The 27,478-nt window shown below is 40.3% G+C and overlaps 2 protein-coding genes across 3 annotated transcripts; both read left to right on the top strand.

Moving 5' to 3' along the window:
* The first annotated feature begins 531 nt into the window (after positions 1 to 531).
* LOC108089768 (transcription initiation factor TFIID subunit 5) lies at positions 532 to 4,600 on the top strand. 2 transcript variants are annotated; one of them, XM_017188159.2, is made up of 5 exons: positions 532 to 768; positions 823 to 1,291; positions 1,353 to 1,401; positions 1,465 to 1,623; positions 1,678 to 4,600. In XM_017188159.2, the coding sequence occupies exons 1-5, from the start codon at positions 742 to 744 to the stop codon at positions 4,019 to 4,021; spliced, it is 3,048 nt and encodes a 1,015-aa protein (XP_017043648.1). In that variant the 5' UTR covers positions 532 to 741; the 3' UTR covers positions 4,022 to 4,600. The 2 variants fall into 2 exon arrangements, with proteins under 2 accessions (XP_017043648.1, XP_017043649.1); XM_017188160.2 differs by having other exon boundaries at positions 1,474 to 1,623.
* A 20,826-nt stretch (positions 4,601 to 25,426) lies between these two features.
* Positions 25,427 to 26,811, top strand: LOC108089702 (odorant receptor 67c). Its single transcript, XM_017188049.1, has 4 exons — positions 25,427 to 26,226; positions 26,281 to 26,479; positions 26,535 to 26,690; positions 26,746 to 26,811. The coding sequence occupies exons 1-4, from the start codon at positions 25,427 to 25,429 to the stop codon at positions 26,803 to 26,805; spliced, it is 1,215 nt and encodes a 404-aa protein (XP_017043538.1). The 3' UTR covers positions 26,806 to 26,811.
* The last annotated feature ends 667 nt before the right edge of the window (positions 26,812 to 27,478 follow it).

Genomic DNA, 27,478 nt, shown 5'->3' on the forward strand with positions numbered 1-27,478 from the left:
GGTATACCGTTTTCGAAATATTTAACCTCCTGAAAAAGACGTTCCTTGGACGACAGAGAATACAAAAATTTTATTTTGTGCCTTACTCAAAATCACAAAGCTCGTTTGAAGGGTATCTGAAAAAGGGAATCCCTCAAACGGTCAGAGGCAGGGGAAGCCTCGCCGCAGCAGCAAATCCGTTGAATATTGGGTATGCAAATTAATTTTTTTCCTACCTACGGACCCGTTCTCGCCCCTTCACCACCCCTCGTCATTTCAGGCCACCCTGGATTGCAGCGCCCTCATGTGATGTGATGCTGCGCCAGCATTTTGTTTCAGATCAGCGGTCGGCATCGCGTCATGTCGGGTAAAAGCTGCGAAAAAAATGGGAGAAAAATCAGGAAAGGAAAAAGTATTGGAAAATATAAAATCGACCGCAAAAGTTGAGTTGGCAATGCCAGAAGGCACTTAATGTGTGCACACTAAAGTAAAAGAAACGATGGTAAAATTTTTGGAAGTAATTGCAAAGTAATATCCTTACGTACAAATATTAATAAAAAATAATTAGTTCAGAAGATTTTTATTACTATAGCGCTCTGAGAGATAAAATTTTAGGTGACCGGGAAAATTCCTTTTTTAGGTAAAAGAATTCAAAAATGCAGCCACACAATTCCAAGCTGTCAAGTTAAAACATTGACAAGTTCAAGAAAAATTCTACTAATTGTTCAGAAGCAGAAAAAATATTAAATCGTGACTTGAAACATGGACAAAGAACGAAGGCTTAGTTCAGTGAGTACCAAAAGGTTACTGCAAACCATTAGTTAATGAATTTCATCCTATTAGAGTTCAAGTTCGAGCTTAACTTCGAGCACAAGTTCTATATTAAGTTCGAGTTTAAGTTCGGATTCTAGTTCGAGTTCTGATGAAGAATTAAAGGCCATTGGCGAAGCCCTTAAAAAAGAAGTGGAGACCATTGTCATTTCGGACTCCGAAGAATCCGAAGAATCCGATGAATCCGATGATTCCGATGATTCCGATGACTCCGATGATTCCGATGATTGCGATGTTGATGCATCTAAGAAGTCTATGAATACTCAGGCAAAAGAGGATATAAAGAAAGCCGACCAACCCAATGAAGAATCTAAAAAGACGAAGATGACAAACTGGTATTTGAAGGAATTCCAGGAGGAAATGGGTCTTGAAATTGGAAATTCAGCAGATGACCAAGGAGAATCTGATGATAGTAAAAGTGAAAAATCCTCCATTCCGGATTCGGAAAAAATCAGTGATTGGGATGAATCTGACTCTGAAGGTGAGCCTTAAAATTTGGGAAGAAAACTCAGGATAAATATTATGTTTACAATCTTCTTTAGGAGGACTTAAGAACCTAAAGGATATCGACAAGATTTCATTTGAGAAAAGGTGGGAGTAACTTTTTAAAAGCCTTAAGGATTGCAATGTTTATCAAAGTATATTTTCAATAAGTTTTCTTAGCTCTGAAGAATCCAAGGAAAAGGCTGAAGAATGCACCTCGATGCCAGTTTGTAGTGGTCCTTTGCCATCGATGCCACTTTTTAATGAAGAAACATGCCAATTTGAAGAAGCGCCGCCTGTTAAGCCTCCGGAAATAATTGAACCAAAAATGTAAGTTAAGTTGTAAAAGCTTTTTTCAGTCTGCAATCTCTATTTGAACCATAGTGATATAGAAAAACCAGATGAATTACCGGATAAGAATAAATCGGATATCAGGAAACCAAAATTGGATCCAATGAAGGAGGAAGAAAATCTTTTTGAAAGTGATACCAGCTCGAATTTCAGCTTCAGCAGTGGACGTAACTTATCTGAAAGCGATGATGACAGCGAAGATAGTGCCACCGATTTAGATGACCAAGGTGAAAAGAAGAAAACAACTTACTGGGAGCAGATGTCCCGACTTCCTGTTGACAAAGGTGAAATTCCAGAAGAAGAGTATTTGGCTATTTTGAAGGAGGAGGAAAGCAAAAGGAAAACCGAAGAGGGTGAAGATTCACCGGATCACCGAAGTGATTCCGAGCTGGAAGAAGCAGCCAAGGATCAAACTAAGCCCCATGATGGTTCCGATTTCTACAAGGATAATTCTCTGTTTCCGGACAAGGAAAACTTTGTTTTGGTCATCAAAGAGGATTCGGTGTTCGTGGAATACGAACAAGCTGTCAAGCAACTCATTAAGCTCGTTCAATCGGCGCCAAGTCACAACAAATATGAGATATATCTACTGATATATCCCCTGATGGCCCTGACTTATCTGCAGATGATTGCTAATGACAAGATGCAGAGAGCCAGATTGTTCATCGTTCGCTATCAAGACCAATTGGACGATTCCTATATATCGAGAATTATGAAACTCAGGGATATTTGCAAGCCAGAAGATGTTCCGAATAAGGCTAGAAAACTGCTGGCTGGTCATGAAAAGCTGGAGATGCAGATGTCGGAGGGATCCTATCGCCAGCTGCTCTTTTATTCCGAGGAATGGCCGAGGGGTCAGCAGGAGAAGTTGCTTACTCACTTTCAAATTAAAACCTATTGTGAGGAAGAGGAACCCAAGCAGCGTATTGCGATTGGAGAGCCTCTTTTGGAACCGATTTCTTGGGCTGCCCCGGAACCCTTGCACAAAAAGAACTTTACTGCTCATCAAATAATTCAAAAGCGTCGTAGGAGGAAGAACGAAACGCCGGCCCACAAGAATCTTAATTTGCCCTCAGCGGGCAAGGTTTACAATCCGCATCCGAAGAGAATGGACCTACTTCACCGGAAGAACGATGAGCAGCACCGCGTGAAATTGGACCGGGAGAACCTGCCTTCAGCCTATTTGTATACTGCTCCGTCTTCCGATGAGGTTGTGCTCTGTGCTTCCTTTTCGGAAAGTATCAGCATGCTGGCCTTGGGAACTCTATCCTCAACCATATATATCTTCTCCCTGAAACCCTCGAAGTTGGTTCAACTGATGTCAGCCGATTGGCTGAAGGTTTTGGACACCGAAATGGCTGGGATTGATAAGGGAATGCTGGATCCCAACAAGAAGTTCTCGAGGAGGACTCTCCGTGGACATCAGGGATCTGTTTATGGTTGCTCCTTTAATCCAGACGAACGCTTTTTACTCAGTTGCTCGGAGGACTTCCACGTTCGCTTGTGGTGCCTTTTATCCTGGAGTTGTGTGGTTATTTATGCTGGGCACTTGGCGCCCGTTTGCTATGTTGTTTTCGCCCCAATGGGTTTTTATTTCGCCACCGCTTCGGATGATTGCACGGCCAGAGTTTGGGTGCAGGACAACAAGAAACCCGCTCGGATTCTACAAGGACATCTGGCTGAACTTGCGGTTTGCGTATTCCACCCGAATCGTCACTATTTGGCCACTGGATCTGCAGATACTACAGTGAGGCTTTGGGATGTTGTCAAGAGTATCCAAGTGCGTATTTTCAACGGCCATAAAGCTAGGATTACCGCCTTGACCTTCTCCATTTGTGGTCGTTATCTGGTTTCCGGTGGGGATGACAACCTCATCATGATTTGGGACACTCCCAACCAGGTTTTAATACGCTTTTTCGACCATCACAAGTCAACTATCAACACCATGGAGATCGCTTTGGATAATAACTTATTGGTTGTGGGTGGTCAGGATTGTCTACTGAGCATTTGGGACTTTGAACGGGTGATAAAGGACTATCTGAATAAGACCAAGAATTCAAAAAGCAAAAATCAGGCAGAAACGAAGGAAGCTAGCGTAAACGATTTGTTCATCAGCTCTTTTCCCACGAATGGAGCTCCCTTTTATATGATCCACTTCACCCGTCGCAATCTTTTACTGGCCTTCTGTGTGACTCCTCAGGAACCCAATAATAATATCCTTGTTGATAAGTCCAAACAGTTGAAGGAGGAGAAAAAAGAGGAACTCGGCGAATGGATGGATTTCTTGGACACCATCAAGTTGAAGGCTTGCTGTGATCTTAAGGATGAGTTGCTGTTGGATACTTCCAAGGCGGAGGAGGAAAATGATCCCGAATAAATTGCTGTAAAAAGTTCTTAAAAGGCTTGTTTCATTATATCCAAAATGAGTCAACAAATAATTTAAAAAATGCCTTTTAAAAACATTAAGCCATAATTTCTAATTTGTTTTCTTTAATGTTATTCCTCTTTTTAAAATGAAATCTCTTATTAAAGGAAATATTTTCTCCGTGTAGGGTTGATCCAAGTTATTTATGGAACAATATTGGGGATAAACATTCCCATGACAAATATACAAGATTTTTGTAAACAGAGACAAACCCCCAGAGCGCAGGAGAATGGTTCAGTAACAACAATTTGACAGTTTCTGGAAAAAAAAAACTGGTCAGGGCACGTGTACAGCTGCCCACGCCTCACTCCGCCACAAAAGTGTCCACTCCTCCTGCAGGAGTTTATTCCTTGGTCCTCACATTTACAAAAGGCGTGCAAAATTTATAGAGGCACGCATTAAAAAATCCGCCAGGCCCGCTCGACTAACTGCGTCCAACGCCCACGGCGCTGGCAGGAGTTTTTCGAATTGGTCCCGGCCGACCGCAGTCCAAAGTCCTGAGTCCTTCGTTCTTCGTCCTTCGTCCTGTCCCGGATTCACGAAAAAAAACCCCACCTTAAAATAAGCGACAGGACAATATATTTACGCAACTTCTTATGCTGCTGCTGCTGCCGGTGGTTGTTGTTCCTGTCCGGCTTCGAAAACAGAACTCAAGTGCTGTCGTTGTCCTTGCCGCTCCTTTACCACCCCCCTGAACCCCTCCCCTCAAAGTCCGAACCCCCCTCGCCCCTCCCCTCCGCCACTGCAGCATCTTGCGTCTCGTTTGTAGCAGTTATCTTGTGGGTCCTGCTGCGCGAAATGAAATTGTTTACTCCACTGTCATATGCACGTGAGCCAAGCATTGTAGATGGCATATCCTTGGAAGCACGGAGGAATATACTACAAAAAATATATAGAAGATATTAAATAAAATGATTTTGTCAAGAAAAAAAAATAAATTTCAATAGACATACAGATCATACAGATCGTTCAGATTTTATTTCTAAAATGATTGTTTAGCTATCACTGTATAAAGATTTGCAATAAAAATAATTAATATAGTAATAAGAATCATTCTAAAGTATGAGTTGATATTACAACTAACAACATAATTTATAATTAAAAAAGATACTATTTATACTGCCTGCATGGTATTTTTCTCGGTGTATCCTTGCGGCATCGTCCTGGTGGGCTATCAAAAAATGAGAATTCTTTCGCTTCGTTTTCTTTTCCTTTGCTTTTTTGGGGGAAAATTCAACGTAATAATTCTTTTCCGCTTGGATAAGACGCGGGGGTTGGCGGTGAGTGAAGTACAGTCCGATTCTGCCCCGTAATTGTGCGCAATTTCGCCAGGACATGTTTTCTGCTCGCTGTTCGCTGCTCCTTCGTTCCCGTCTTTATCTCCTCCCATATCTCTGATTCGGCGCCATTTTCTTTTTGGGCCCTCCCTTCCACACATGCCACACCCACATTCACACACATGTTTAATGTCCTTAAAGGAATCCGCCTCCCCTGGACGCCTTCTTTTATTTGCTCATCATTCACGGGGCTTATTAAGGGACTACGAAAAAATAAACAGCACACTCCATATAACCGATTTCCACGTTGGGGAGTTGGGAAGAGAAAAGCCCTGAGCTGAGCAGAGAAGCGCATAAAATAAATATTTATAATCATAACAATGTCCTGGCTGGTGTCGATCCAATCTCAGCCTGATGATGGGCAAACAAATGAAAAAAATTGGGAGTTTTAAGAGAAGAAACCTTGAAGAAAATCATATAATATGTGATAGCATTATTATTAGAGTATTACTCTGAATATAAAATATAAAATAATAATAGATGAATGTGTAAAAAAATATATAAATTATAAAATATATAACAAGGTATTTTTAAATAAATTGTTGCATTAAGTATAATATTTCCGATCAAGTGAAAATATTGTGCAACCCTTTAAAATATTTAAAACTTGTTTGTATTTTCAAGGCATAGCAGGATGGTTTTGTGATATTATGAAATATGTCCCGCAATCCAACATTTTAAGTTTTAAAAAATATTTTTTAATCAGTAATTGCTGCATCCAAGAGACAGAAAGCTACCCCAGTTGCACTCATTTAACTTAAACCGCGTATTAGCAGACCGTAAATACAGGATGTGAGTGCGTTTTGAGTCGGTGCTTAAATATGATAAATGCCGCGTATTGTATTACAATTGGATTTAGGGCAGCGCCAAAGATAATAAATTAAGGACGGACACACACCGATAATTGCGAGTGTGTGCCGCCAAAAAGGCAAAGACAACGGCAACAGCAAAGGCAGAGGCAAAAGCTGGGTGCCACAAACCCATAATTACTGAAGAGGACCCTCGATGTTAGCCAAATTTATACAAATTCCAAGTCCGGTAGTTCGCTTCGTTCGATTGGGGAGTGCTGCCAGTGGAACGTGTTCCGAGAGCAATTACCCCACGTACCGCACTCCGCATTATTATGGCCAACGTGGCCCCGCAATTATGTCGTCCAATTAATATCAACGCAGCGGGAGTCGAGAGCCGCGCTCGAATCGAGTGGCCGGGAGGAGGAGAGACTGCATTTTATGCATAAGCTATTTATAAAATTTATTGTCTTAAAAGGCCAACGGTAGTCGCCGGACGAATCTTAATGTCCAGCCACTTGACGGCGGACCACCCGTGGCATTATTTCCACTCAACGAAAATTGATATGCGAAGTTCAAACATAATTTATTGGGACCCTGAATCTTAGTGAAACATTTACTTAGAAACAAATGTAACAATAGAAAAAATTACTATTTAAATAAAGAGGAATGATTCCTGTAATCTGACCTGACAGTCAAATGAATTCATAAATCGTCCCTAAACATGTACTTATGTATACTTACTTCAAATATTATGTAAACTTTACAAACATCTTATGAATTTTGCTATTTATTTTCGGGCAGTGCATGCCCCTCCATATATGCAAAAGCTCCTTTTGCAGCACGAGAAGCTCAATCGATTTCGATGCGGCGTAGAAGCGCTCGGGATCCAAACATCCATCATGCTGTCAATATGGCAATATGCAATTGCAGCTCGCCGGAGATCGAGAGGCGAGTGGATAGCAGCAAGGTGTCTGCATAATTACGGCCGGCAGAAACTGCGGGCCAAATGCGGCTAAATTTATTATAATTTCCACACTTTCGGGCTATGGCCAGATCACGTTTACATTGATAGACGTGCTGGCAAAGGCAGCTGCTAAAAGGCTAAAAGGCCTTTGGCCTGGCAGCAGGACAACAGCTCAACGGCAACGACATGTCCTGGCCATTTAATTAACAATAAAGTCGAAACTTTTATTACGCAAATGCGGTGCGGGATTAAAGTTGCCCCGACTAGTTTTCGGCCGAATTGCTGGCAGGCGTTGTCGCAAATGTCCCGAACCTGCTCCTAGTTGCCCCTCGTGAGTTTATTAAATTACGCATTCGGCTCGTTTCGCACACAATGAATCTGCAGCTGCAACTTCAACCGCAGATCGGCGCAGGATAAGCTAGGATATAGGACTCGTCTGCCTTTGTGCCAGCCACTTATCGCACATGACTGTCTCGGTTCGTTCCGCCTAATTGAATTTGCCAGTCGAAAGTCCGATGTCTGAAGTGCATATTCACGTACTTCATCTTATTAACATGTTTCGGCTCACATTGTAATTCATATTTTCATATATATAAAACCTTAAAAAATTACCGGCGAGTGAAGGGACCCTCGGGTGTCAATTGGCGACACGGTGATGGATTACAGGCAAATTACGAGGCCTCTTGCTGATACATTTTGATGCACTTTTAATGAATTTAATGGCGGTGGGGATAAGCAAAAAGTTCGAAGCCCCTGTTACATGTCCTTTCCAAAAAACGCGTTGAAAGGATCGCGATCGCCTTTCACAGCGAAAGCTGCTTAACAAGATGCTAACTTACAGTTAAGATATATAATTGAAGAAAGGATAAACTTAATTTGGCTAGCGAGTATGTACTTTGAATTTCAATTGCAGTGTATAAAATGGGGAAAAAAGAAGGAAACACATAATTATTCATAACAAATGGGAGATTGCTTTGTATTTCATTTAAAAAAAAATTACATACATTCCTTTGTCTCAATATAAGTGAGCAATTAAAAATAAAGTAATGTAGTGCTAAAAAGAACATAAAACTCCACCTTCAGGGAATCATCCCATGTAATTAGTTTCAATTAAGAATTCCGAACTGACAAAGATAACCTGCAATTTCAGAGAAATTCTTCAGTCAGGGAAACAAGCAATTGTAAGCCTCGTTTTAAATTTCAATTAATATTTCCGGGTGGCAAACGTGCCTATTAAAAATGATAGATTTCTGCCTTTCCGCTCTCAGTTTCGCATTATGAATGGCACACAGCCCACTGGCAATTATTCCGGGGCTGGCAGTTTGAAAATGCATTTTGCATTAACTTAATTATTTTCCATTCCAGAGGCGACTGCGCAACATTTACCCGTTTTATGCTCCGTTTATTGCCGGGTCGCACGCACTTGTCGAGTTGCTTTTGGGCCGAGATAGTAGCTGGTGATAAGGGCCAGATCCCAGATCCCACAATATCTAGTCCGATAGCAGCAGTTGCAACCTTGCAACCATGTTGCACGCACATGTCAGCGAAAAGAGTTACTGGGCCTCAGTGCGGTTCAGTTCAGGTGGTAGCGCCTAATTATGGGCGGACTGTCGCTCATCAAATATGTATGCAACACCGGGAGATATACGACCGCAAATCATGAAGCTCTCTGTGTCGCCTGGGGCAATTAGCACATTGTCTCCCCGATCGGATAAACACTATTTTCGAAAGGCAGTTCAAAATTGGTCTCCCTAAACATTACATTAAAAATGTATAATACTTTGTATGGATAAACAGGTAAATTGTTGTATATATAAAGGGTAAAAAAACTTTTACCAAAGAATCCCCACAATACAAATATAACTCACTGCATTCATATTTAAAAAAAATTATTGTATTATTTTTAAAATAAAAATTAAAACAGTTTAAAATGCAATAATCATTTATTTACAATGTTTAGTGTTTATTGTATAGAATGTGGAATTTAATCATTATATACTTGATTTAGCGAACTCAACACGAGGTGAAGTCGTTGGCTTCTCCACCTGAGATTCTGCTCTCGCCGCTTCCTTCGTGACCCAACAAATCGATACGCGTTTTGCATGAGTCCCAGCCACATCCTCGTCCTCATCCTCGTCCACATCCTGCAGCTCGTGTCCTCGGATCCCCGTATCCTCCTTATGGCCATTTCCATTCCCATCTCCGGACTTGCAACCTCCGATAGCATGACGACATGGCAGGGCGCACAGGAAACCGAGCATGGGGCATGCGACGAATAATGCCAGACGCGACACTGAACCCTCATCCTGCCACACCCCCTTTTTCCACCCACTACCGCCCCCTCACACACATAGACACACACACACACTCGCACTGGAAGTGAACTGCTGACTGGCAACGTTAAAACCGGTAAATCTTCATAGTCCGCTGCGTGTGTTGGCCTGCGATGTTTTTCCTGAACGAAAGCAGCATCCAAGGGAAAAGTCTGCGGGATGGTGCGCACTTTGATGAGGTTTGCCAAATAAGATTGCAGGAAATTTCCTTTGATTTAGTATGTAGTTACGTTCTCGGCATAAAATCTTACAAGTTTACCAATAACCATTTTAAATAATTAGTAGTTACAATAAGAGTATGCTAAACTACTCATTTTTACTTGGCCTATTTTACAATTGTTATCTTATCTTTATTTTAAGAACTAAAATATTCCTCAATCTATGTAATATATATAACTTTATAACTATATCATTATCTTTTTTATACTTTTACGAAATATAACATTTAATGTAAATGTTATTCAAGAAAAGAAATTACAAATTTATTTTTCAGAATTTTTAGGAGTTAATATTTTTGGCCATATTTAAGATCTTGATAAAGTTATGATAAAGCGTATCTCACTTTCGTTGGGGTTTTCCCGCAGATTGATCCTTGTTTGCCTTCGCAGACAACATTTGCGTGGACGATGAGGGTTTATTTCGAGCTTACTTTGGCTTTCTTGCCGGCCCCCAAACGCTAAGCCCCGATCCGCCAAGCATCCCCCCGCTTTTCCGCTTTTCCGAACCCCATCCCCAATCGCCGACCTCACTCGTTTGCGCTCTGGTTTGCTACTTTTGCACATTCTTTTCAATTTCAGCGGCGAGGCAAGGTGGAAAGGGGAAAAGCCAGGGGGAAAAGCGGTCGGAGGGGTGGCTCACTTGGGTTGGCCCGACTGACTTGGATGAGGCATTTTCTTTTGCAAAACTTTTGCAATTTTCTATTAAAGCAATACACACATGCATGTGGTGGTGGATTTGTCTGTATCCGCCCCGTATCTTTGTGCGTGTGCTGCCCGGGTTTTTCCTGTTTACCATATAAAATGGAAAATGGAAAATTTTCTTTATGTGGCCTTTGTTAGTTTTTCCACCCATGCGAAATGGCTTTTTCACCCCGATCTCCTCCCCCTCCCCCGTCAAACGCTCGCATTTATTCAGCAATTTCTGCAAATGTATTTACTAGCAACTCTATTTCGGGCCGCCATGTTTGTTCGCTCGTAACCTCAAAACTTTGCACGCATTTTCCCCAAATTGCGTGGCATTTTCATCTTCTTGCTGGGAAAGTTTTTGCCTTTGAAAAGCCTTGAATAGTTTCTCCCCTGCCGTTTGCTGTGGCATTTGCTTTTAGCATTATTTGCCAATTGCGTTCGTAGCTCTTTAAAATTTCAAATTTAAAGTCGCCGGGTGCACATGGCGTATGCTTAATCAGGCAGCGTGTCTAAAGCTCGTTCATGCCTCAATGATGACATAAGCTTAACACTCCAGTGCCACACGCAGCGTAGAAGGAGTGGATCTGGGTTTCCAATGGCTTTGATGGCGATTCAGCGGAGGATTGGAAACGGGTCAGCATAGAGGTTCCATGATCTGTAGAGTTAGATTTATAACTGGGTAAGGGGGAACATCAAAACGATTCCATAAAATATTACATTTTATTTTATACTCTTTAAAATATATGTGAATTGCCTTTAGTGCTTTTAAAACTTCTTTACCTATTCATTTACCTATTACCTATTTATTTTTCAGAAGCTTAGTTCATTTACTTTTGTTCTAATAAAATTATACTCTTCTAGTATTGAACCGTCTTCAGATATTTGTTAATTTTAAGAATTATTATTTAATAAATTTTGTTTAATTTCAGCATTAGCTTGTAAAGAATTGCTGTTAAAAAATTCAACTATAACCCATCGATTTTTTGTTTAGCAAACTTCCCCTTTTTCCAGCATCTACTTTCTTTGTCTTTACTTGGCATGAAATTGTGTTTGCCCTTTTTATATACTTCTTTTTTGTTTTGGGTGGACCATCAACATTTGGGGCAAACAGGTGGACGCTGGGACAATGTACCATAGCTGGGAAATGGGGAAAAGCGGAGCCGGACTCTAATGTGTTCGTGTCCATGCGACCGGCAGTGTTCAGAGCCATTTTCTATTTTTATGTGCGCACAAACTGTAAAACAGGAGCGGGAGCATAAAGGCGATGAGGATGGAAAGGGCCATAAAACGGCAGTTCTGCCACCGTGGCCATAACAACGTGGCCAGAACCAGGGACCAGAGACAGCAGAACGACCAAGTTAACTGCATTTTAACGCGCATTTCAATTTGGAACGGATATAATTTATAGACGACTGACTGGCGCTCCCCGCTTATGAGTCCCGGGCTCCAGGCTTTCTGGAGCGAAATGTTTGCCTCAAAATTGAACCTTGCGCTTGACTGCCTCCCTGCACCTGCCCCGGCCACGCCCCCTTTCCAGGACCAGGAGCCACCGCCCGTATCTGGCCGGCATATTTATCTAGATTTTGTTTCGGCCCCAGACCGCCGCCTCAACTAACGTTGTTAATGTGAAAAATTTAATAATCAAGTATTACGAGGCGGCCGCAGTTAAAGAGTTTAAGGCCAAAGCTATTTTGTTGCAACTGCACTGAAAATTTACCTTAACTTATCAATAATTTTAAAACGTTTTTGTGCCAGCAAAAAAAAAAAAAAAAATTACTTAATTTTTATTTGAATGTCAAGAGTCAATTAAAAACAAAAAAAAATTTGCTTTATTTGCAAACCCATTTGTCATACAAAATGACAAAACATCGAACAAAAAATAGAAAATAAACTAATGATGCAGCTAGATAGATATTTTAATAACGATTTCAAAGAGGTATCCCATTTTTAAATCGGATAAAATTAGAAAAGTTAGAAGTACTGGGATCTGGTCACTTTTCTGCAAATCCATCCTAACTCGTTTACAGATCTTTAAGTCATTTTCTTTAACTATTTTCCTGCCAAATTTGTCTATGACTGCAAGTGACTGTCTGTCTGTTCTTCAGCCTCTCTGTCCCTTTGTCCAACTGTCTTTCTATCAGGCTGGCCTCTCGTCCTGGCCCCCTTTTCCTGCTCTTATCCCGCTGATTCGGAACTTTGGCGAGCTTTTCTTTTTCGGCTGTCCCGTCCAGCGACGTGAAATTTTTCCACTCTTTTGCAGCCACTGTCTGCGTGCTTAAATTGAACAATAACCCTAAGTTGTCGTCCTCGAAATAATATTTTCTGTACCCCCCAATGTTGATTTCTCATGCGTCTCGTTCGGTGGAGAGACTTCTCTGTCTCTTTTTTCGGCGTACCTTTCTTATTCACTCCGAACAACAGGGAAAATCGCAAAGCAATCAAATAAAATTTGAATAAAAGATTTTTGTCTGCCGTTGATTTGCGAAAATGTTGGTAAAGTGGGGTTTCGGGCCACTAACAACTGGAAATGGTGGGCGGAAACTTGTGAGTTTTCAACGGGGGCGGAACTCTGCAAATATGCGTGCACACACATAGGCAGCGGAAAAGTGGAAAAGTACAAGAAAATCTATGTAAAGAGGCTGATGCGAGTACAGTTTTGGTTAAGTTTCGGCTTGAAAGGAACGAAAATCTTCTTTGAAATGGGGGATCTTAAAATTGAAAGCATTTCAAGTGGTTGAGATTGATAAAGAGAAAACAGCGAACAAAAGTTCTAATTTTAATATGCAAATAAAGGTAGATCTGGGGTTGTAAATAATTAAATTAAAGTATACCTCATTTTAAAGATAAAGTTTATAATGTTTATATATTCATATTCCCATAATTGTCAAAACTTATTTCTAATCCAATTACAATTACGAGAAAATTCAGATGAGCAAATTAAATTATTTTCAAAACCAAAAAAGGCCTTGCTTTCATGATTTTTTTCTTACCCTTTTCGCTCACTTCAAACCCTTTTTTCACAAAAACTGACCTCAATCAAATTCTCATTTTAAACATCCTTGAAAAGACCTCATTATCACAGCTTCACCGACCCTGAACCGTCTGTAAATTTATGTTGACATTGACCTTGACCAAAATACGGGAAATGCAAATTAGTGGAACCCGGGGACCCAGACCCAGACCCAGACCCAAACAAAATAAAAACAAAAACTCATTATAAAGCTTCGGCCGGCGCAAACCACCCGAAAAATCCACCCAACTAATTTCATTTCATACCGAATTACACCCACAACGGTGACGTCACCGAATAAGGAATAAGACGGGGGCAAAAACCTAATTAGCCACTTTTCTTGTCCTTGCTATCATTTTCACTGTCACGGGCGAAGAGCGAGGCGCAAGGAGAGCCGAGGAAAAGCAGTCGGGTGGGAAAACCCCCGCGAAGGTCGAGACCCAAAGATGAAAATGAGGATAAGATGGGGACGGGTGAAAAACTGTCGCATTAAGCGGCTAAAAAGGAAAGCGACGGTGGAAAAAAGTTTATTAACGCGGCGAAAATATTTACGCAATTTTTTTTCCTTGGGTGGAAAAGGGGAGGTAGAGTCTCCGGAAAATATCCAGCAGGTGGCGCTGCGTTGACCTCGTTACGAAAGTGTTTAAATCGTCCAGCTGACCGCAAATTGAAGCCGGAGTCAAAGTTCACAGGCGCTAATGCAATTAACACTCTCTCGGAAAATTCTCTTTTAACTGCTCTCTCTCTTTCCTTTTTGTTTTCCTTTCTCTCACTCATCTGCTGGCGGAGCATTTCGCCGTCACTTGTAACGGGCTCCCAGAAATTGAAAGCAAAGTTTTTAATTAACTTAGACCGGAAAACAGTGGGCGTGGCCTTTTTCTTTTTCCCCTTGTGTGCGTTTGCCTGTCACTGGCATTCCTGTGTGCGTGTCCTTGAAGTTGGTGTGAAAGGACATTGAGTTGGCTGCCAAAAAGGAACTGGGCGAACAGAAGTGAAAAGCCGAAGAACTGACGCAGGTTTGAGAAATTCATTTGAATTTGCTGCTTTGGGGAGGGGAATGTGGGAAAAAGGATGTGAAGACACAACAGTTGTATCAACGAGTAAAATGAAAAACTGTGTAGCTGGAATTTGTAGAAAGGAAGTTTTGAATAATAATAATAATAATAATAATAATGTATTAAATACTTAGGTACTTTAATTTGTTTATATTTATTGGGTTTGTTCAACTTATTGTTAACTAAGTCAACAAATAAAATTCCTTATATTGTTTTTGAATAGTGTTTAACTTCTATTAACAAAAAATGTTGTATTGTTATATTAATTATTTTTGTTAAGTAAACATAAGTACAAAAATCATAGATAGATACACATTTTTTATAATCAATTGCTGGTTGTTTTTGCTTCTAATGCTTCCCTTCCATTATTTCCAAATGTTCCGCTTTTCTTGGATTTTTGTTTCGGGTATCAAATTGCTGCCACGCAGTTCATTTCGTGGCGCACAAACTTTAAATGCTCCGCTAAGTTGTTGCAACTTTGTGTGGCCACGCAAATCAGCGTAACATAAAACGCCAAATGATTCGCTAACTTTTCAGTCAGCGTTTTTCCCGTTCTACCATTTCAGTTCACTTGGCTTGCTTTTCCGTACTTTATTCACAGTAATTTTTATTGTTTTAAGCTGTCGCAGCGTGAAAACTTTGGCCGGGAAAAACTTTTGCCGGCGGCCTGTCAATGCAGCGCCTGAATATTTATAGACTGCAGTGGAAACAGAGGTGAGAGGATATCTAAGGTGCAAGGCATCAACAGCTTCGGCAAAATATAAAAAAAGCAAACCAGTAGCAGCTGTCTTGACTTCGGAAGCGACATGGAATTTTCACACGCCGCCAGAAATTTGCATAGGAATATATTCCCCGCTCAGATCGAAACCCTTTCTTTGTGTTTTCCTAACCGTTCGACAGAGAATTATATGGAAATTATGCAAATGCAGGCGAGTGATATCCTCGAAATCCTCGAGGGGAGAGCGGCACACAGACACCCAGGAATCTACCCAGTTTAATTGCAACATCCTTTGTTCGTTTTGCAACAGGACATCGGTTTTGTTTGCCTCTGTTGTGGCACTCTGCCTCCTTTCAATTGCAGGGCCCCTTTTTGTGCCAATCGATTGGCAATTGGCAATTGGCAATAATCAATGGCATAAGTGCTAATTTGCATTGTCAGTTTGTCAGCCCGTCGGAGGGATTGCCATTTTAATTGTGCCCTGCAATTGACTCTCATGAATCGTAAATACGTGTTACACCGATCCACTCGAGTGGTGGATTATTACAGGGCTCGATTGCTGACTTAAATGCTTCCCGTTCTCCTTGAAAATGATGCCAGTTATGGACCACTTCATAAAAGTTAACGAATGAATATGAATGACACAAAAATTTAAGAAGAGAGGGAAAAATTACAGAGTGTAAAATAGTAAAACTCAAGTTAAGTAGTTAAAAAAGGCACATTTAAACAATTAAAAAGGAAAATAACATTATTTCATTGCATTTAGAATTCCTTATCTTCAGGATGGTCATATTTTCTTTTAGGTTTTTAAGGTTTGGGTTATTTTTCCTTAAAACCATAAATAATGCTATTACTCGAAAATAATACAATATTCAAACTGAAATAAGTATGTCAACATTAATTTATACCTTAAACACTGCAAATAAAATTTAATTAAAACTTGCCCTATATAAGCACACTAAAATGTTAATTGTCTAAGCTGAAATGAGTAAAAATGCTCTCAAGCAATTAAACGAGTGCACTTCTAAGTACCTCCTTTCGTTTCCCCATCAAGATTGAAGTCTTTGTTCACTGGCAAGCCCAACTAAATAAATGCAACCTGCACTTTCAAAGCCAAAATCAATTTCAGGCACCATAAAACCTCTTCGGAATTCCCCGAAATGAGAATGGAGAGAAAACAAAGGAGCATCGGTGACTGTTGGGTTTTGAGTGGTCTGGCTCAATTAACAGGCCGTAAAACCGGGAACGAGAACGCGCGGCAAACGGTAGCGCCTTGCAATTAACCGGGCTAATTAAGTCGCACCCATGAATAGGAGCCGAAAACGTGGCCTATAATGAGCCAATTTGCATGTTTAAAAGCGCATTAAGCGGTAGCTAAAAAACGCGACTGCTAAGCAGCCAAGCTTAAAAACAAGGCCAGCCAACGATCACCTCGACTTGATGCCTTTGATAAAAACTGCCAAGGAACCAAAGTCTCAATGAAAGGCTGCACTCTAAAATCCATTAAAAAGAAGAAGGAAATTTTTTTGAAAAGGGTTTTCAAGATAATCAATTGTTAGCAATATCAAATTAAAAAGTATTTAAAATTTATATGTTACCAAGAACATGAGTCGTTAAAAAGAATTTGATTTAAAAAATCGTTTTCTTAAGAAAGAGAAATATTTTATATTATATAATTAATTTAATTAAATTTATTAAATTACCGATTTTCTAAAAAAGTTATATTGGTGGTAATTGATTATTAGGTTATGTCTAACAATCTTTACCACTTTTAACGTTTTACGTCTTTGCCCTTTTTTTATTGCATTTTCACCTACATTTGTGGGGCAAGTATTTTGCAACATTTTGGCTTTTTTCAGTGGCTGGCCTATAAATTTCCTTACTCGGCCATATCAAAACACTCGTTCAGATCTGACCAGCGCAACCCCCATGTGAAAGCCAATTCAGCCACAGACTTTATTCCACATTCATTTGCCAAGGCAAAAACAGTCTTTATGAAAAAAGGAGAGGGAGGGGGATTTGGAGGCACTGCAGTTGGCAGTCACATTGGCCATTTGGCCAACCATTTGTCTGCGGCAGACAGCGATGACGATCCGAATGACGACGGGGCGTGCATTTTGTTTACATTTGCTGGCCAAAAAACGAGAGACCCGGCCCAAAAGGGAAGCCGTTTTGTTTCGACTTTTTCGCTTTTTTCGGTTTTTTTTTGGCAGCGAGCTTATGATTAATTGCCCCTTGCAGGCGCCAACGGACGAACGAGCCAACCTCCTCGAAAAAAGTAACCATTTGAAGCCAGCAAGCAGAAAGCAGGGGCACTAAAACTTCACTTGTTAATACCGAAAAATTAACGCAAATTATTTCAACGCTGCAAATGATGGCCAAGATAATTCCGAGGGGCGTACCGAAAACCGAAAAATGGAGAAGGGAGCGGACTTCGTATTTAGATGGTAATTAAAGTTGATGTGAGCTCATTTCAATTCGAAAGACCGGAGGGCAAAAGAGCTGGAAAAACCGTTGATTGAAATTGAAATCGAAGTTAATAATGGTTTGAGGGTAATGAAAATAGTTAAATCATCGCCAGGAGGTTCGGGAAATGTATAAGGCAGAAAGGTCTTAAGGCCGTAAATGTTTCACTCAAATGCCAGTTGAAGCAGACGAGTTTTATTTTATTACCTTGTAGTTTGCCTCTAGGCTAGTTAATAAAAAGGAAAACCAAAATTGGTTAAAACTATTTAACTAAAAACTATTACTGTTTAAGTAATGTACTCGCCTACTTTTTGTTTCCACTGAAAAATAGACTTGAAATTCCTTTAAATTTTATAGTTTTTAAATTAAGAGACTCACTTAATTGACAGCTCTTAAAAAGTTAACCATCAACTTCTAATTTTGCAATTTAATACTGCATCTCAATTTTCATTAGATCTCCAACAATATTTACTTCAACACTTTATTTCCACGTTGCGTAACTCGTTCCATTGAATTCCGAACTTTTATTGGCTCGTTTATTGGCTCCATTCAGCGTCATCCATCTACACTTCGGGCCACTTCAGATCCGATCAGTTCCATTGTGGCCATTCTCAATGGACTCCCACTTCAGCCGGCAAGTTGGTTACTAATTTTTTGCAATTGTATCTACGGGATCTATGCCATCCGCGGCTTTCTATCTATCCATCCAGCCATCCACTTGTAATTGTATATACGCGGCAGTCGGCGTTTCAATAAACCGCACTAATGAAGCCCATTCAAAGTGCAATGATGTACCAATCCCCCTCCGATTTTCCCGCCGCCATTGGGACCTCTCCTTTGGGGCTTTTCCGCTTGGCGTCTATTTTAATGGGCGCGAATATTAATGACATTTCTATTGCATTTGGCGGGGCCCAAAGAAGCCCAGCCAGCAAAACTCTTGTCAGCATAATTACGAGCTACACCCTCTCGTTTTCCCCCCTCTGCGAATGGAAAGTCTAGGACTATCTACTCGCCCCCTCGGTTTTTTTCACAGCATTCTCATTTTCCGTGTTTTTATTATGCCTTGTTGTTTTTCATTTGCTTTATTATTCAGGATATTTTCCATATGGGTCGTAACCATAGAAAACTTAGCTACACACAGAAAATATTTGAAAATGAAATGTTGAAAAGATCTTGTACAGTTTGCTTAAACTTGAGGAAGGATTGAAATTGAATAGTTGTGGCTTTAAATGACTTAATGTACTGAAAATTAAATAAATGTACAAAGGAAAAAGGTTTTTATTTTATTTTATTTGCTTCTTACATATATACATAAATAATCTGAGAACAATTTTTTAGATCTTGTTTTCTTTTCAAAAATAAATGTATTAAATTCAATATAATATCGAAGGCGCTTTTTAGAGATAATAAGCCTTATAAAAATACATTTGTTCTTAGCACTCCTTTAAGATTAAGTACTGATAATTAAATACAGAATCTGCCTGCATGACTTCCGAGTTCCAGGGGCAAGTTCTCCATTATTTTAGAGCGAAAATACATGGCAGCGGGGGGCGTGTCAGCGGCCATGCGAAGTACATTTCTCACTCGCTGCGCGCCAAAGTTAAAGTGCAGCTGGGGACTTTCCAGAGGCACTGTTCTGTTCCTGTTGCATGCCTCAATGCACTTCCACTTGCCAACCGAAGCAACCGAAGCAACCAACCAGCCAACCAAGAACTCGAGGGGCAGCGGCGAAAATGGAGTTGTTGCGATACCTTCAAGTACGAGAATTATTTCGCTTTTCTTTATTTCCATGTTGCCATAATTGCGAGGTAGTCGTCGTCGTCGTCGCTGCAATTCTTTCATCAAAGTGCGCCTCATCAGCGAGAAAAGCAAAGGAAAAAATACAAAAAAAAAAAAAAAAATAGAAAAGGAGCGACCATGCCCCCTTTTCCGCCCACTCCTATCTATTCCGCACTCTGTCTCGCTTTTCGCGCGGTAATTAAAGCAAACTGCGAATTTTTTTCGGCGCTTTTCAGAGCTGTAATTAAAAATGGCAAAAGTTTTGTTTTTATTTTCATCGCTTTTGTTGCATGCTGCCTCTGCTGTGTGGGAAAAAACCGCGTCAAAAGCAACGGAAATGCAATGGAACGGACCCGCACTCGGGCCAAGTTTTCCTCCCCTTTCCCCCACTTTCCCGTTTTCCTCCATTTTCCATTTCCCGACTCACTGGCAGCCCTTTCCTTCGCTCTGTTTTTGTACATTTCATTTTTGGTTTTTATTTTTGCATGGCATTGATATGGCAAAAGTTGTCGGATTGCCGTTGTTTCGGGGCCTTGGGTTTGGGCCTTTATGACCGCAAAATCAGCTTAAAGTTGTATAGCCCGATGGAGCCGAAAAAGCCAGCGAACTGCGAGTTTGCTGTGAAAAGGCTTTTGCCAAAGGTAAGGGCTTTTGACACAACAGCTCTGGAAAATTGGAGTTGTTTTAAAGAATGTTTCACGGATGGTATTAAATATTTTATTAAAAAACCATGAATATACATGGCATTCTTAAATAATATTTTTGGTTATAAATATAATCATCTAGGTACGTCAAATTAAATAGTAATGTTATTAACTATTAGAAATTAAATCTATATTTTTAAGCCTCTATATGTCTCTATTAAATAATTTAATGCTTACTATAACATTTGAGATAGTTTATACCAATAATAAAAAATCTTATTGGGGATGCAGTTACTCATGCACCTTTTTTACCAAGATCCTTTTCCCTTTCGAAATTAAAATGTACTCAACTTCGATCCACAATTAACCCTACAATCATTTACATCCAATCAGCTCGCGCCGACACTCCTGACAATCCTGTCACTTCCCACCTCTCGATTCCGTCAATCAGTCGGGGGAAAAAATCAAGTCAAGACCGCCAACTAACCATAAATACGCCAGAGCCGAAATACAAATTAAATTAAGCGACGAGACAAAAGGCAGACTTGCAGCAATTTACAGAAAAACTGCCAACAAATCAAATTGCCATAAAACCAGGGGCTCACCAAGTTGAAAGGGGGCGAAAAAGAGAGGGGGGCAGGGGGGATTTCGCGACACATGACAGTGCTGGCCAATTCCCAGATTGACAATTGCGGTGGCGGTAGCGGTGGCGGTCGGCTGTTGGCTGTGGCTGTTGGCTGGCTGAGTAAATAATTTCGTCTTGGCCATAAAAAGGCTGCTTTTCAGTGGAGCAGGCCTGTCAATTGCCGGGAGATTGATGCCCCTGGATAATAGCGACGCGAACAATTTGCAGACGACAACACGCCGCAAAGCTGAGGAGACCAACTTGCAGCTCCTTGGCCTTTTTTCTTCTTCTGGCTAAAAACGTAAAACAAAAATAAACCAAACAAAAAAAACAAGACGGAAAACAGAGACAGATGGAGACGCGACATCATCTCCAACGGTGGTCTGTGGCGACAACTGAATGACAACTCTTAACGGGATTTCAGCTGAGCAAGTTATTTGCCCAAAAATGGCCAGGAACATTCGAAGTGTTGACATGGCTCAGACGGGTGACAAAGGCGCATGCGTGACACCCCCAGGAGATGCTTTAATACGGAAGGGGAGGGGGCGGGATAAGGGGGCTTAAGATAAAACAAGGCATTGGAAATCCTCTGCGTTCCATATGGTAAACAAAGACAAATTCTGCCCAGCTGTCCCAGCTCAATTAGCTATCAAGATCATCGCGTCTTTGACTCCGCGCGATGGGAATTGTTCGCGGCCAACAGCTGGATGGCTGGATGGTTGGATGGCTGGATGGTTGGATGGCTGGATGGCTTGATAGACGGGCCTAGACAAAAGCCCCATTGTTTGGCCCTCCGGCAGGATGCAATAAAATGCAGGTGCATATCCCACATCCATCTCCAGATCCAGCTTTGAATTCAACTTCATCTGCAACTGCACTCGAAAAAATGTTTAATTATAGTATTCAATTTAATACAATTATATGAAACCTATTTCATTGGCATTGTAAAGCAAGCAAAGTATTCATACTTTAAATTTGAAATAAATACTTGTAGTTAACTTAATAAAAGTATTTTAAGTTAGTTAAACTAAATAAGCGAAATAATAATCCTTAACGCGTTTATCTTTATAAAACGTAACTAACGCTATTTTAATCCCAAAAAATTAAAAATTGATTTTATATAAAATTATAAAATTAAATGCTAAATTTAATATCTTTTTTTATCTTTTCGTTGTAAAGTTTGCGATAGACAAAACCATTGAGTGGTCTAATATTATAGCAATTACCCATTTTATTTGCTTTATCCCTCTTTTCCGCATGTCGAAAAAGGTATTTATTTATTTATCAGTAGATAGCATCAGCACGGCTTTCAGTGCATGTCCTTTTCGAAATGCATCCGAGTTGTCCTCTCGCGGCGTTCTCAACATGTTGCCAAGTCATTAACTTGAGCCTGTTTCTGGCTTTTGTTGCATGTTTGTGATTACACGAGCGGGGGACTCGCATGGCCACGACGATGATGAGGGGGGTCGGAAAAGGAAGGGGGTAAGGGGAGACGGGGAGCCGGGGTCCTGCGAGCAAGGACTGTAACAAAGGCGGCCAGGACATGGACATGTCGTTGCTGTTGTTGCGCCTTGAGCGTTTGGGCCATTTGAAAATTGCAGCAGGGTTGCAAGCAACCACTTCGAGCCAAGTTCTCCCCCTCCATTTCCTACCCCCACCCCCTTCCCCTCACTTTTTTCTGCCAACGCCATTGTCTCACGTTGTGAGTGTAAATGTGTGTGTGTGCTTTGCTCATGTGCGAATTTTTTATGGCTCGAAGAAAACAACCCCCAAGTGGCAGACACGCTGGTGTGCGTGTGGCAATGTCAACTGGGGCGTCTACAAGCTGCTAAGTGCACTTGCCCAGCATTTCTTTTGCCCCTCCCCCTCCATTTTCCCCCTCCCCCACTCTGCTTTTGCCACACACATGTGTCGTTGTCGTAGCTTTTCTTTTAGCCATGAATACATAATGCCCTGCACTTGAGGCGGACTCTTTTCTTTTGCCTTCGACAAAGGCGAGCGGCTAATTCAGATGCCAGATTCTCGGGCTCCAAGGGTCCGTCAGATAAATGCATTCTGTAAATGTTGCAAAAAGGATACACACACCTCCTTTCCCCTAACCCCCCTCCCCTTTCTTTCCTCGAGCAAATGGAAACCCCTTCCCAAGGATCTTTTTGTGTTCCTTCCGTTGCCAGTCGGCCGGAAAGTAATTAAAATCTGCGCTTAAGTGCAGCTCTTCAAAATGCTGCTGTGAAACAAAAAAACACAAAATTGAGTTGCAGAAAAAAAAGGAAAGAAAGCAAAAAGGATTTGAATGGCTTGGCTGAGGTCCTTAAATCGGGCAGAAATAGTGAACTTATATCTAATATCAACATACGACACCTGGCGACTGTTATTAGAAAACTAACATATAACTCTGAATAAAAACGAAATGGAAAATGTCCTCGAAAAGATTTGCATATCCTTGAACGTGTAACAACGCCATCTGTTGGCGAGACAAACTGTTCCCACCGTTTTAGCACAGACACATTTTGGTAGTGAGTGTTCTCACATTTTGGTAGTGAGTGTTCTCAGAGAGGAGAAAAACATGGAATGAATCTAAAAGGGGTTGCAAACGTAGCAAAACATCGCGGAGGGAAAAACATGGAATAAGTGCACTCATGCACTCATAAACTCAAAATCACCCTCAACTCAAAGTTACCCCTTAAATCGAAAAAACTCACTTAAGTTATCAACTCAAAAGGAATCAAGGGGAATATAATTGAGTAGATTAGAGTTGAGCAAAAAATCCCTGCCAATGTCCGTATATACTAAAGAGCCATTACTTTTATGTACTTACCATTTCTGCCAGCTGTGCTAATTAATCGAAGCTAGTAATTGAACAGATTGATTGAAAATGTGTTTGAGTAGCTCGAATAGGAATAAATGCATGACTTAACTAACGTATGTCAAGTATTTTGCAGTATGGGTATTAATACTCTGTACGGCTATAAATGGCTTATACTTAGCAAACATAAAAATCAAATCATATTTAATGAGTTAAGTTTGTTAATTACATAATAACCTCAATGCTTTTTAATTTAGAACAAAATCAATTGAAAAAATATTAATTTTATACAATATCTGTGACTGTGGTAATTAAATTTACACAGAAGATTTTGATTAAAATACCTAGAAATACATTTTTATAAAATATTTGTTCATTGTTACAATAATAGTACAGCAATTTCTTGTATTTCTTAAAAGACTTCAAGCTAAGCCGATTATTCTTTGGATATAAACTTTATTAAAAGTTTGTGCATATTTAAACGTGTATAATTTCAATATCTGTCTCTATACAAACCATGGCAACTTTCAGAGTTTTTGATGTGACAACCGAGACATTCTTTCTTATTTCCCCCTTATTATTAAATGCAGAAACTAACTGAAAGTTACGAGGGGCCATGGCAACGTAAGAGATGAAGAATGTTGAGAGTTTTCAATATGATGCAAACATTTTCTACATTTCCCAAACTTTTTCTTGCCACACGCAGCTGCCGGGATAAAGTTTCGCTTGGATGGCGAGCGGAAAAAATCCTGGGGAGATTCTCCATCATCATCTGAAACATCATTGTTCGCCTCGGGCACAAGTTCAATTCTCAAATGCAAACTGCAAATGAGCAAAAAATTGTCAGACCAACGAAGGAGTGGAGGAAAACTGTGAAAATTGAAATGAAAATTACCCATTGTGGCATCGGCAGCATTTCAATTTGAGCTGCCATTTTGCACGTGCCCGGGAGAAGGCTTCCTTCTGGCAAAGCCCTTCCCCTTCACCCCCTCATCCCCCCTTCTTATTCTCTAATGGTCCACGGCTGGTTGAATTTTCACCATTTTCCCACCCACAGTCGCCCACCCATAATCTTGGCAAATGCCTGGGAGCCTTGCATTTTATTCATGGCCTCCGTCCACGTCCGACTTTATTAGTTATTTTCCGCTCAATTTGTGCTCCTGGGGAGGCAGGATAACAAGAAAAATTATTTTCATTTCATTCAACACATTCATTATGGTCCAGAGTAGTGTCCTTGTCCATGGCCACACCTATCTAGTCTTTTGTTTGGAAACAAGGCATAAAAACCCATTGAATTTCAATTCAATAAGTAGTGATTAAATGGACTGGCTGCAGTTCACATTTTTAAGAGATTAAGATAGATTTAAAGAGTCTAAGTTCAATGGAGACTTAAAATAGAATTTGTATAATGTTTAAGCATATTAGCTTCATATATAAAAAGGTTTATACACAAGTTAAACAAGAACTATTATCTTTAATATCAAAAATAGAAAAATATTTTAATTTGTTAACTATTTTATTTTACATAGTAACCTACTAATTCCCTTCAATATTATTACGTTTTCCTTCAGTGTTTTTTGCAATTCTTGCAGGTGCCAAGATGGAGAAATCTTTTGTTGCAATTCATGTTAATTAGGGGCCGGTGAAGGTCGAGTCCTCTTTCCCTAAACTCCTCCTTGTGGGAACCTTTTCAGCTGTTGACTGAGAGTGAGAAAAGTTCACAGCTAATTACATTGGTTAGTTAAAAGTTTAGGCACAATTATCAACACTTTTCAAGGCGCGACATGATGGGGCACAAAAAACTTGGCCGACACGCCCACAACCTCTTACTATATAAAACCAAAGCGGCGGACTGACCACAAACAGTTCTTGTTCCAAAATTACTTGGAAAAGTGAACTAAAAAAGTGAAAAATAAATCTGAAAATGAAAGAAACCGAGGATAAATCACCCACGGCCTTTTTGGATATGATGTGGGTGCCAGTGCAGTTTTACAGGAGCATTGGAGAGGATATCTACGCCCATCGCTCCACAAATCCATTAAAAACCCTACTTCTCAAGATTTACCTATATACGGGATTTATTAACTTCAATCTACTGGTGATTGGAGAACTGGTGTTCTTCTTCAAATCGCTACAGGATTTCGAAACCATTCGATTGGCGATTGCCGTGGCTCCTTGTATTGGATTTTCCCTGGTTTCTGATTTCAAACAAATTGCGATGACAAATGGAAAGAAATCCTTGATAAGGCTGTTGGAGGATCTAGAGGATATGCATCCGAAAACTTTGGAGAAACAGAAGGAATACAAATTGTCGGATTTCGAGAAGACCATGAGGCGTGTGATAAATATTTTCACATTTCTCTGCTTGGCATACACAACAACTTTTTCTTTTTATCCGGCTATCAAGGCCACGGTTAAATATAATTTGATGGGTTACGAAACCTTTGATCGCAATTTCGGTTTCCTCATCTGGTTTCCCTTCGATGCGACTAGCAATAATTGGATTTACTGGATCACTTACTGGGATATAGCCCATGGGGCATATCTTGCGGGTATAGCTTTCCTCTGCGCCGATCTTTTGCTGGTGGTAGTTATCACCCAGATTTGTATGCACTTCAACTATATATCCATGCGATTGGAAACCCATCCCTGTGAATCGGAAAAGGACAAAGAAAACAAAGAGTTTCTCATTGGAATGATTAGATATCATGACAAGTGCTTAAAGTAAGAGATTCTTTATTATTTATAAACAGGAATTTATATTATATTTTTTTATAGACTCTGCGAACATGTCAACGATCTGTACAGCTTTTCCCTTCTGCTTAATTTTCTCATGGCTTCGATGCAAATCTGTTTCATAGCCTTTCAGGTCACAGAATCAACCGTAGAAGTCATTATAATTTACTGCATATTCCTAATGACCTCTATGGTTCAAGTGTTTTTGGTTTGCTACTATGGAGACTTATTGATCGCTGCGGTAAGATTATATAGAAATGTTTATACCACAATCTCCATTTTAATATTTTTTTTAGAGCTTGAAAGTCGGCGATGCTGCCTACAACCAAAAGTGGTTTCAATGCAGCAAATCTTATTGCGGCATGTTGAAGCTACTAATTATGAGAAGTCAGAAGCCAGCTTCAATTAGACCCCCAACTTTTCCACCCATTTCTTTGGTTACCTATATGAAGGTGCGATAAACTGATAAATTTTTTAATATTTATAACCATCTTATTTTATTCTTAGGTCATCAGCATGTCGTATCAGTTCTTTGCCCTGCTGCGAACTACATACAGTGATAATTGAATATGCAGTGCACTTTTTTTGCTCCTCTCAAAACATCCACTTGGTGGGAATCGATTCGTTAATAGGGATTTTCAACATCACTTCAAAATCTCCCCCACACGCAGCTCCTCCCTGCAATCCAACGCCAATCGCTACAACTGAAGCATTCGAACTTAATGACGCCCTCGACACGCTTTGATAATATTTAATTAAAAATCGCATTTAAAATTAATAAGCTTAAATGGAGACCAATAGCGCCTGGCCGAGCACGAAAATCCGGCAGCAGTAAAGGCACACGAGCCAAACAAAATAATAATTTTTTTCAAAAGGAATATTACAGCACCGTTCACAAAAAAAGCGTCAAGAACCGGGGGGGGCGCAAATAAAAAGCTGGAGCAGCAGCAGCAGCAACGTGGCTCCCATCCGCCTAAAAGTAATACTCCCCCATTCTGACCTGGTAATAAAAGGAACAACATAAAACGCAATCACAATCATCGACAATAATCTGGCAGCAGCAACAACCAACAAAAAAATGCTTATTATAAAATTTCACAGTTTTTCAATGAGCAAAAAAATGGTGGAGTGATGCGGTGGTGCAGTGGTTCAGTGGTGGTGCGGGGGTGGAATGGCAATGGCTTTTCAAAATCATAATGGCAGCTAGTAACAAGAGTTTTGTGTGCAAATAAGTGGGCGG

This window comes from Drosophila ficusphila, unplaced genomic scaffold (genome assembly GCF_018152265.1).
Source record: "Drosophila ficusphila isolate 14025-0441.05 unplaced genomic scaffold, ASM1815226v1 contig_106, whole genome shotgun sequence".
In the NCBI taxonomy this organism is placed as follows: Eukaryota; Metazoa; Arthropoda; class Insecta; order Diptera; family Drosophilidae; genus Drosophila; species Drosophila ficusphila.